The sequence below is a fragment of the Helianthus annuus genome, chromosome 11 (assembly GCF_002127325.2).
Source record: "Helianthus annuus cultivar XRQ/B chromosome 11, HanXRQr2.0-SUNRISE, whole genome shotgun sequence".
NCBI lineage: Eukaryota > Viridiplantae > Streptophyta > Magnoliopsida > Asterales > Asteraceae > Helianthus > Helianthus annuus.
In genome coordinates this window covers 13,414,523-13,426,711 of record NC_035443.2, presented here as the reverse complement: position 1 = coordinate 13,426,711, position 12,189 = coordinate 13,414,523, and the positions used below count along the sequence as shown (strand labels likewise).

The 12,189-nt window shown below is 35.0% G+C and overlaps 1 protein-coding gene across 1 annotated transcript; it reads right to left on the bottom strand.

The window, feature by feature from the left end:
- Nucleotides 1–6,744: 6,744 nt before the first annotated feature.
- LOC110891794 (tryptophan aminotransferase-related protein 3-like) lies at nt 6,745–8,832 on the bottom strand. The gene is made up of 5 exons (XM_022139353.2): nt 8,510–8,832; nt 8,052–8,346; nt 7,682–7,959; nt 7,302–7,582; nt 6,745–7,130 (listed from the first exon to the last, which is right to left on the bottom strand). The coding sequence occupies exons 1-5, from the start codon at nt 8,809–8,811 to the stop codon at nt 6,916–6,918; spliced, it is 1,371 nt and encodes a 456-aa protein (XP_021995045.1). The 5' UTR covers nt 8,812–8,832; the 3' UTR covers nt 6,745–6,915.
- Between the last annotated feature and the right edge of the window lie 3,357 nt (nt 8,833–12,189).

The following is a 12,189-nucleotide window of genomic DNA, read 5'->3' as shown; positions in this document are numbered from 1 at the left end:
ATTCCAGGATTTTTAAATCTTTTGTAATGATTATCAGAATCTGGCCATTAATAACGAAATCTTTCGTAATGATTTACCTGACCTTTCGGGTTTGAAGGGGTAACTTTGCGGTTTGGCCCTCGGTTAATTACAACTAAGGACCTCGTGTTATTTACCCGTGTTGTTAAGTCCCCATTTAGTTTATTAATTATTCAGAAAGTCTTAACTTTCATTATTGACGCGTTTAACCCTTCTCATACGAATTCGATTATAACTTTCTCGTTTTAAAACGGAACTTCGCGGAATTTATACAATATGTTCTAGTGAGCGTATAATACTGTTACAAAGCCTCGGGAGCGTTAAAGGGTCACTCAGAGGTATAATTAAACATGTTGACACGGTTAACCCCTGTAGCTTGTAATCTCTCACTTTCTTCCGCGTTTCGCTTCCGTACGATCCATGACTTATTCGTTTGAAGGTACAAGCACCATTTAGGGTTACTATAAAGTATATCTACCCTTGTTTGACATTGATAACCCTCGAATTTACATACATTCAAGGTTTGTCAAAATTAGTCCTTTATTTAATATCAATGCCACGTGTAAACAATGACACGTGCTAACACATTATTGGACACAAAAATTCGAGGTGTTACAACTTTGGCTCTTAATTCTCTACTTTTTTCCTATATTATATATTACCTACTATAAAACCAACTTTGGTTTGTGAGAAGGAAGTATAGTGTACAAGTTCTCAAAGCATTTGTGCAACTCGCTTTACTGCTGTAACATCCGTCAGAATGGATTTCCCTAAATCCGACCCGTTTTGGAATCCAAATCCTAAGCTTGGAACCTTGACATTTTTTTCGCGAAATAAACCAACGTTGAAGGATTTATCCTAATCCAATTATCAATTTTTTCTTTATTTATTTATCTAATCTAATTAATATTGCAGTTAGTAATTTTGTAATATACCCAAGTTAGTTTGTTAGATTTTTTTAAAGGAGTTTTTTTTAGATCAAAAAGAAAAATAAAAAAATAATATCATAATGGATTTGTAAATTATATCATTTAAAACCCATTTTAATAGATGCAGAATTCTTGTAGAAATGGTTGCCACCAAAAAAAAGAAGTGACAACATACCTTCTTCTTTTTCGCATCGCTGATTTTTTTGGAGATTAGCAACAATTCCGCGTTTCCTTCTTTAACAGCCATGAACCTAGACTTTTATTATACACATGCAATCACTCATAACGTATTGCCATAAAATCTCATAACGTATTGCCATAAATCTCATAACGTATTGTCATAAATCTCATAACGTATTGCCATAAATTTCAAGAGTATAGGCTATAAAAAAAAACCGAAACCACCATCACCTCTTATATTCACCCTCTTCTGTCTTCGATAAACAACCCACCGGAGATTTATGGAAGTCGTTTTCGCCTTGTTTCGGAGTCGCCGGAGATACGAGAACGCAGCCCAGTTTCGTACCGCCGGAGTTCGGACCATTCGCCGGCGCTTACAACGGAACTCCTCATTTACGAAAGACGACACCGCGCTATCGGAGAAGACCCGTAATTCACCAGCGTAATTGTCGGAGATCGAGGACGTCATCGGAGTAAATCGAACCAGCCGGAGCCGTACGAAGGATCGACCGGAGATATCACGACATCCTTTGTGTTCGGTATATTTTTCGCTACCCTTTGTCTATCGATAATTCCCTGTTAATTATATACATGATTAGACATTTATAATCACCCAAATAAACTTAATGAATGAAACCAAATAACACAGTTTATAGTATTGTTTTGTTTTAAGAAAAAGAATGATAACTGATTAACTATGTTTACATAAAATAAAAGCTCAAACACTTTTGATTCATTGATAATTATAAAAAAACATATTATGATTTCTTTGCAATTTTGTATAATACATAACTGTTAGATATTCACAACTTATAGAAACATCAAACTAGTATATATTTGGTATATACATAAACTGTCGATTACTTATGTAATTGAAGAAGATGAATCATGATTTTTGAATAAATTAATCAATTATCCAAACTCATTACAAAAACCTATGTGGTTGGGTGATTGGACTGTTTATAAGCATGCAAATGGAAAATATGGTGAACTAAATAGTCTGCATGTGTATGTTCATATATATTAATAATATATATATAGTTACCAACGTTTTTTTTTTCCTTTTCCTTTTTAATCAATAATTAATATTTATTTCTTTTAAAAGAAAAAGTTAAACATATATAATTAACAATTCATTTTGATTTCCTTTATATCATTAAAAGTTATCATAATGTTAACCTAAATAACTAACGAGTAATTTTAATGCCTTTTATTACTTTACAAGGATTAGTAATAAAACAAATTATAATATCTAGTTAATCTACTTTTAAACTCTCAATATTAGGAACCTTATTTAACGAGATCGTTATGGTATCTAGGATAAACATACCTCGTTCGTTCTTTTGAATTCTCCGTCCTTACTCGTGCACTATTACAAGAAATCGCAACGCTACGCAACCAATGTGAGTATACATGACCCATTTTCTATTTTATCACATTTTGGGTGCTGTATGCATTTCTATATCAAACACACTATGTCAAACATTTTTGCACCCTCAATCCACATTTCATGTGAATCTATTTGACTCATGTTAATCACGTTATGCTACTGTTAAACATTTATGACTGTGTGTTCATTAACTTTGCAAGCCTCCCCTAACAATGGCAACGCTGTAGGTTGAGAAACGCCCCTCCCATAATATTATGGGTATTGCTAGGTTTATTCTATGTTACTCATTTACCACCCTTCTAGGGTTAGGCTTTTCATCGTTACGAGTATAACTGTTAATATGAAATCATATAGTCACGTGGATTTGAGCATGTTAATCTATTTCAAACATATTATACTATTATCAAACTTGTATACTCGCCAACATGTTTTGTTGACTTTATTTTAAATGCATACTGCAGGATGAGGAAGTCAAGATTTGAAGAAATGAATAGGATGGCCTAGAAACCCACTTTTGAAATAAACTAGGTTTAATGTTTGTTATTTCCTTTTATGACAATGTATGAAACTTTGCAATTTTAATAAATGAAATTTAATTATATTGTCACATGTAGTGTTATGATGTTTTGAGCAATTTGTTCGTCTCATCCCGATGTTTCCGCCATCGGTTGGGGTGTGACAACTGCTGTAGCTGTCATATTTATGTTATCACGATCCTCCTTATGCACTTCTATTTGCATATGGCGCCAAATCTTCTCTCATTGCCTCTAACAGGTTCGATCATTGTAAGTACCTAACATTCTTATAAGAAATTAGGATAAGGTGTTAGTAATTACTTTACTTTGGTTGATAGAGTAGTAGGATTACATGTTGTTGATATGATTTAGTAATGTGTTTGATTCAATAGTTACTCTCATGTGGCGATACTTGATACTGTTGTCTGAGATGATGATTGCCTGATCAATTGGTCATGGTTCCAACAGCCCAAAGAAAACTAGAGAAATAAAGTGCAGCTGCGAGGGCCCCGTATTTACCAGTGGTGTCCCGAGATATTCTATGATCAAAGGCTTTGTTTTCGTTTTCATTGGGTAAAATCGAAGTCGACTCATAATTTGTACCTTTATATTTGTTGAAGGAGTCACATGTACTTTATTAGCCTTCTTTCAGACTAAGGCATTAATGTTTAGATTGACCAGGTTGGTAGTTGCATTCTCAAATATAAGGAAAACTTTGTATGGGGAAGCTCATTTATTTAATAACTAGTTAATAAACATATATATAATAAGTTCTATATATAAGATGCAAGATATAGTGTTTCAATGTGTTTATTCCATTCAAAGTTGTGATAAGTATAGTGATTTTGTATGTCATAGCACTAGAGTCGAAAAAAAGGGTGTGTCAACATGGTAAAAACATTTCCGGGTTAAAACAGTGAACCTCTTATACATGTTGGGCCAATTCGAGTTGATATAAAACTATTAGAGGAAAAATGTTTTGTTTTTCATAACGAATAATGTATTGTAAAATATTTTCCGGACAACTTTTGACCTGTTTAATCTACCTGACACATTTTCTTAATGAGTTATTTCTATTTTGCCTATTAGTTTCGTGTTGATTCATCAAAATACTTATATTGCAACACTGTCATGATGGTAAATGTAACGTGGCATGCCTTTGTTTGCTTATCGTAATTATAATCACACTTTACATTACTTCTTCATTTGACATATCTGCTTCCTCTACGTCTATCGAGAGGAATCGTCTTTTATCAGGAGAGTTGGTTGACTTACGGACGCTGAAGTCGGGTTTCATTGGTAGGTAAGAAACTCCAACTATGTTTTAATTTTTGTATATTGGGGTCGAGTACATGAAAAGTTTATATAATATCTCAAATCACTTATTTGCATATATTTCTCCTCATATGAGTTTAGTGATAGAATGAATATGGGAATAATTAGACAATATTTTTTTTTTATAAACAAAGCACCTATAATGCATGTTTTACATTTATAGTGCTGATTGCATATATAACAAACTTTGTATTACCAAACTACAATACTTGATTAAATATGTATTTAGTTTATGTTTTGTGTTTGTGTTTTGTAGAGAGCGCAAGGAAGGCATTAAGCCCTGCTGAACAATGCTCAGTTCTTATCCCATTAAGGGTCTTCCTTCAAAAATCACAATTGCAACCATAAATCCAACTTCTTTACCTCGGGTAAGAATTTTTATGTTTTTAAACGTGAATGTATGGTTTTGGTAATTACAGTCTTGCTCTTTTTACAGGTGGCTGGTTGAGTCACTTGGGCACACGGTTCTTGGCTGGCATACCTTCCTACAGATAATTCTGGTTTGGGTAAATCCGCTATGTGAACTTAACCCGTTATTGAACAAGTATTTCTCACACTCACTTCTAGGTCTAAAGCTGACTTTGAACAAGTTATATGTTAAATTTACCATTTTTAATGGATTTATGTTTATCTTCTTTATTAATTAGTATTTGTAGATGTACATACTAAGGAGGCTTTCAATGGTAGCCATCTGTGCTACATTAAACCTTCAACATGGTGGGGTCAGGGACTTCTACATGCGTTCTTTGTCATCTAGGTTCGTTTATTAATTATATATATGACTTTGGGGCTGTAAATAAGGCTATTTGAGCTGAGATATGTTATGCTTAGGCTCGGAGTTAAACTAGCAACCTTGGCTCGGCTCATTTATTTTCAGGTGTGTAATTTTTTTTTTATAAAAGTTTCCTACTCTCTAGGATTACATGCCCTTGGACTCCAAGTTTGCGGGACCACGAGATAAGAGTTGATGGTAAATTGGCAGACTCATTATGATTGTTCCGGTTGAAGCTTATTCGTGATGAATTCAGATATGAAAAAAGTGGCAAAGATATCTATAAGAAGCTTGAAGACAAGTGTGGAGGGATGATCATTTACGCTCGAAAGTTTGATTGGCAAACTGCAGGCTTGTGGCTGTCATCGGCAGTTTAAAAGCGCCATTCAATGTCTTGTATTTAATATTATTTGAACTTTGACGATGGTTGTTGATACAATTTGAACAACTTTTAATTGCTGGTACTGCTGGAGGCACGTAGGCACATGCAAGGGACTATTGTTCATTTACCGGCTTTAAGCCTTTCTAGAGGGATCCCACTAACACCTGGAGAGAAGGAGCCATCCTACATTTACATGTAATTTATTAAATCAGTATATTTATAACAAATATATCCTTTATACAACTCGTGTAACACCGGGAACTTAAACTAGTTTAATATATTCTTATTTAGTTATCTATACAAACAAGTTTGATCTAGTAATGAAATCAATGATTCAGTATGTCGTATCATCGAGATTTCATTTTGAGAGGTCTACACCCTTGGCCCATACAACACACAAGGTTAAAATTTTATATCTTCTGGTGGTATCTTAATGGCTATGAGAGACAGGTTAAAAAAGACAGGGATTTTAAGTTATTTTTCCGTAACCAGACGGATTCAGACAAATTAAGAGAAATAAAAATGATAAAAGTCAAACTTACAAATGAGAATGAATCATATTTTATAAGACGATAACTTTTAAATTTTGAATGAAATAACATATTAAAAATAATATTGGTGTATCAATTCAACCTTATTTCTAGTATGCTTACAAATTATTAGGTTAAATTTATATATAATTAATCAATAACGTTGTTTGTCTGTATGTGCATGTACTTTGTGCTTTAGTTAAAATGAATTTGAGACGCATTGATCAAAAGAGCGCACCCGGTCAAAATATATGAACTAGTAATAGAACTAAAATAGAAAATTGAAAGAGTACGTATTGGCCCTCAAAAACTTTATTTTCTTGGATTTCTAAAATTACGTGAATTCAATACCATAGAGAGTAAACCAAAAGAAGATTTGTTTTAGCATTCTAATACATATAAATATATAAGAAAAAAGAGTTATTTAATATATTTTTATTTAGTTATCTATACAGAAAAAGTTTGATGTAGTTTAAATTAAATCAATGATTCAGTATATCATCGATTTCATTTTGAGAGGTCTACACCCTTGTCCTATATGTCACACAAGTTTAAAATTCTATATCTTCCAGTGGTATCTCATTAATGGCTATGAGACACAAGTTAAAAAAAAAAAAACAGGAGTTTAAGTTACTTTTCCGTAACTAGACAAATTCAGATAAATTAAGAGAAATAAAAATGATAAATGTCAAACTTTATAAATGAGAATAAATCATATTTTATTTTTGACCTATCAGATGTTACAAGCAACCCCATTAAGTTGCATGAAAGCTAACCACCCTAACAAGTTTATATTACAAAAATGGTTAATCTTCATAAGTCCTAAAGAGTTTCTATAAACTATGATGAATTCATTTTAGCTATTCACATTATCTCTATGTTGTGGTTTTCAAGAGACACTAGCTCGGTGAGTCGTTGCATAAGCAGCTCAAAGTCATCTTGGCTCTTAATTAGACTAAGTCGTGCATAACGATCTTTGGCGCTAAAGGTACTTCCACTTTGGCCGATGATTTTGCCGGCTTTTAGCACCGCAGCACAATCATTGTCTTCTTGTCTTTCACATCTTACCCATGCATAGGCTGCAGTTATTATTTATCAAACCGTAAGTTCATAACAAACATTTCAATTAAGAATATACCAAAATACTAGCTAGCTTTATTATAATTAGTTTTCAATTTCTTTTAAAGTTAAAAAAGTTTTACTTGTTATTTTAGAATAAGTAACCAGATTTTCCTATAAATTAAAATTACCTGGAGATGGTTGCCTAGTTTGGTGAAAGAAATTGCAATGCAAAGGATGTCTTCTCTGGATTGAAAATCTTGTTGACTTTGAGAAGACAGAAGTCAATCTATTCCAACGGTCACTCATTTGGTTATAAGCGAATTCGAAGAAGGGTTTTCCATCTGCTTTCATTGCGACTTTTAGAACCTTTAAAGCTCTTAATTGAGTGTCCTTTGAAATCCCCGCATTAGCCAAGTAGATATAGTTTAAAACCTTGTCATATACGTCTTTATCTTTTATAATCGCCCATCTATATATAATAATCAACGTACAAAGAAAGATGTTCAATATATACCGGACAGATGATAATTGAAAAAAACTAGAAGCTAGAACGGCGTAAACAACATACCCAAAGCGTGTACCGGCATGACCAGTGAGCTTAGAAAGACTAAAAATCATGAGATCATGATCTGAAGGGCCCGGGATAGGTGTAAACTGTGGCCAAAAATAGGCATGATCGTGTATTGTCTTCCCTCCTGTAACCGATTTCTTCTTCAACTCCCCACCTGGATTGGTTGGTGAGGTTACAAATTCAATAACATCCGTGTTATTTGTTTGCCATGAGTTTGTGTCTCCTCTATACACAAAGTTCTTCGAGTTAAACAACCTTGTTTGATCCTTGTACAACTGTATGTATATCACAAAAGCTATATAATTAGAAAGAAATCATAATTAAAGAGATTACAACTGGAATAATAAGTAATTATATAGATATTTACGTGATAGAACGGCGTGGAAGCCAGGACGTTGGATGGCGAAGAAGAGTTTTGAGAGGAAAGAGCATAAACAGCTGCACTTAGAAGTTGGGATGATCCGACACCAAAGACAATGTATCGGTCTTGAGTGATGGCATTCCCGGCAACTGAATGTAGCTTACGAATGTACTTGTCGAGCTCTGGTGACATCATAGGGTCATCAGCATATTCGTAACTCATACGATGCCACCCCGATATGACGACTGCAGTATCCGCTGCATTTTGCATCCAGAATGGCTCAAGGTATATAGGATCCCCACTGCAACATGCATAAAGGTTACAGCTGGTTTAATTAAGAATAAATTTTAATAATGTCATATGTATGTATATTGTGTTGGAAATGGACATAATAAATATGTATATTTATTTATACGTTACATCAGTAGTTATCTTTTGGTTTGTCCGAAAATTCTCCAACATACCTATTAGCATCAGCAGCACATCCTGGAGATAATTCTGAGCAATCAGTGCCACTGTAACAACCATAGCATTCACAAACAGGTTGACCGTCAGATATCGAACCGTCAAGGAATGCTCTACCGTGGCCGGAGCATGAGATTGCTGCAACCGCCTCCGCCTCTGCGGCTGCTTTCTCGCTCCATGTCAATGACGACCGGCAACTAATCTCCTGATTCGGACCATCACCTACATATAGATGTATACTAAATAATATATTGATTGCTAATGAAATTAAGAAACAAATTCCATAACAATATTTCTTCATTTTGTTCGTAGGTCACTTTGATTTTTGCAGGCTTGAAGATGCAGTATGAAACGTTGTTGTTACATATATATAGTGGGACGAGGTATGATTCACCTGGTCAAGCTCATGTACGTGTGAATCTCATATGTAATTAGATATTGGATGGCCAAGATGGGCGGCTCGGTGTGGGGTTTATACTCTTTTTGTAAGCCATATTTTATTACATGATTAACGTTGTTAACAACGTGTTTTCATTTTTAGTTAGTGTTTATTATATTACTAATCAACTTCGCATCACAGTCGTTTGCATATTAGTAACATAATATTGGTCTTCATATATAATCTGAAGAGAATAGAGATGGTTGTTGTGATTAAAAAAAGCCATGAAAAAGATAGGGAATTAAGAAACTGGATCAAGTTTCTAGATAGATTGAACAGCCTCGCATGCATAACCAACGTTTTGTTGTCATTATTTTAGTTATTAAACATGTGTTAAAAGTGATCGTAAATCTGTCGCCAAGAATTAGAACTGAGTTGGTGGCAAAATGTTCATGAAAAAAATAATAATAATAATAATAATTCAAAAGTTCGTCGCCAAAATAGTGGTAAGTATTTTAAAACAAAACTGTTATGGAATTTTTTTATAACAAAAAGTTTCTTTAGAACTATGGTCAATGATTTAACACAATTTAGATTTCAATATTAGTTAAGAACGTATTATCATTTTTAGTTTGTGTTTACTATATTAGTTAAGAACGTGTTTTCATTTTTAGTTTGTGTTTACAATATTAGTTAGGAAGTGTTTACTATAATGCCCTCTATCACAGAAATGGATAGAGGAGTTTTGAAGAGCTCAAAAAATTAATAAGTTTAGGCTTTGTAATTACCTGATTTAGTTGAATATTGAAAGAGATATCGCGGTTGGAAGATACGAGTCCTAGATTGTTCGTCGATTTAATTCATTGATTGTTGTGGATGATAATGGAAAATGTTAGTTTGGTTTTAAGAACTTTCGTCCTGAAAGTTAAAGCGCAACCACTGACAAGCTAGCGTGTACGAGAATGTTTCCGCCGGATGTCACACAATTGGTGTTCTTATGGTCATTAATGGATGTAATGAGGACTTCAATATTTGATTAAATGGATCATTAAAGGTGTATTATGGATCGATTAGAAGGTAGGTACTATCGCGGATTAAGCTTGCCCCGTTTGCCAAAACGTACCACACCCTTCCAGGGTGAAACTTTAAGTAGAAACCGGTCTCCGACCTGGAATTCTAGAGGTTTCCTACGCTTATTGGCGTAGCTTTTCTGATGGTCTCGAGCCGCCGCCATGCGTTGTCTGATCAGGGCAATCTTATCCATAGTCTAAAGTACAAGTTCAAGACCGCTAATTTGTCTCTCACCAACTTCCGCGTAACACAAAGGAGCACAACATTTACGTCCGTACAATGCCTCGAATGGAGCTGACTGAATGCTAGTGTGGTAACTGTTATTGTAAGAGAATTCTACCATTGGTAGATGTCGTTCCCGCCCGTTTCCAAAGTCGATAACACATGCTCTCAGCATGTCTTCAAGCGTTTGGTTGGTACATTCAGTCTGACCATCCATCTGTGGGTGATAAGCAGTGCTCACGTCTAAACGTGAGCCAAAGGATCAGTGAGTAGCTTGCCATAACTCGGATGTAAAGCGCGGGTTACGATCAGAGATGATAGAAATCGGCACTCCGTGCCTAGCAACTATTTCCTTCACATAGATGGTAGCAAGTTTCGAATACTTGTCTGTTTCTGTGATCGCGAGGAAGTGGGCAGACTTGGTTAGTTGGTCTACGATTACCCAAATGGTATGGTTTCCGTTTTGAGTTGGTAAGCCGGTAACAAAATCCATGGAAATTTGTTCCCATTTCCATGTTGGCAACTTTGGTTGCTGTAGGAATCCAGACGGCTTCTGGTATTCGATCTTAACCCTGGCACAGGTTAAACACTTACTGACGTACTTTGTGATGATCGCTTTCATGCTCGACCACTAATACAAGGCCTTAAAGTCGTGATACATCTTATCGGATCCAGGATGTATCGAGTAGCGAGACTTATGAGCTTCGTCCATCACAAGCTCTCGGAGATTTCCATAGAGTGGAACCCAGAAACGCTCCATAAAGTAGTAAATGCCATGGTCCTTGCGTTCAGGTTGCTTTTCCATGCCACGCAGCGATTCTGCCAGTAGGTTTTCTTCCTTCAAGGCTTCGACTTGAACGTTACGAATCTATTCGGGAAGGTTCGAGTGAATAGTAAGCTGAAGCGCACGTACACGCTTTGGTTTAGTGTCCTTACGACTGAGGGCATCGGCTACGACATTTGCCTTACCTGGATGGCACTTGATAGTGCACTCGTAGTCATTAAGAAGCTCGACCCATCGGTGTTGTCGCATGTTCAACTCCTTCTGGTCCAGTATGTGCTGGAGACTCTTGTGATCGGTGTAAATCGTGCACTGGGTACCATACAAGTAATGCCTCCAAATCTTGGTATTTTGGAAGAATTTTTTCTCTTAAAGCGGAACACTGGTAAAGTTAAACACATAATATTATCGAATTGAATCACCAAACACATAACCAAAACATACTAACACTAAACTCTCATGGTTAGTCTAATGTTGCTTTTGAAAATTTTACAGAGGCACTTAAATATAGGAAGTACCAGCGATATTTCCTCATGTATCTACCAAACTTTTATCCACATCGTTATTCGAATGATGATTGACGACACAAACAAAACTTACACAAAACTTACCATGACCAGTCTAACGAGGCTTTTTATAGTTTGATAAGAACACTTATATATAGGAAGTACTATCGGTGTATCCACCATGTCCTTATCAAATTTCACATGCTTCGTTATTAGTTCATGATTGGTTCTATGTGACGATACTACTAACTCACGCACTCCATAAATATATTAACCAAACCACAAACAACCAAAGCTTGATAGAATAATGCTTGCGTCCTTAACTTGTATAAGCTAAGTTATGACCCCGTCCTTGTCCCTTGCGGGTCAAGTAGGGTAATTGCTGAAAATGAAATAACAGTGATAATAATTATGAAATAAAACAAGAAATTATAATAATGTGAAATGATGATAACAATATGAAAGCACAACGAAATGAATAAAATAAATGACATTAGCACAAAATGTCTATGACCAGATAACCTCAACGTAGAATGCCTGAGTACGAAATGAAAAATGATGATAATTCAAATTAGTAACATCGGAACTTACCAATTGTCTTGGGATTAAAACAGTAGAAAAGTTTTGTCCATTCAGATTTGGATTACACGTTCCCAACGTTATTGTTAGCCCCTAGCTTGATTTGCATTAATGTTGAAAGCTCTACCCCCCGCTGCCTAA

Excerpts from the sequence above, each read along its gene's own strand:
- LOC110891794 (XM_022139353.2), bottom strand. The coding sequence starts at position 8,811 with ATGAAGAAATATTGTTATGGAATTTGTTTCTTAATTTCATTAGCAATC. Across the intron at positions 7,583-7,681 it reads CATGCCGGTACACGCTTTGG|ATGGGCGATTATAAAAGATA; the intron begins GTATGTTGTTTA and ends TATTATATATAG. Across the intron at positions 7,131-7,301 it reads AACTAGGCAACCATCTCCAG|CCTATGCATGGGTAAGATGT; the intron begins GTAATTTTAATT and ends TAATAACTGCAG.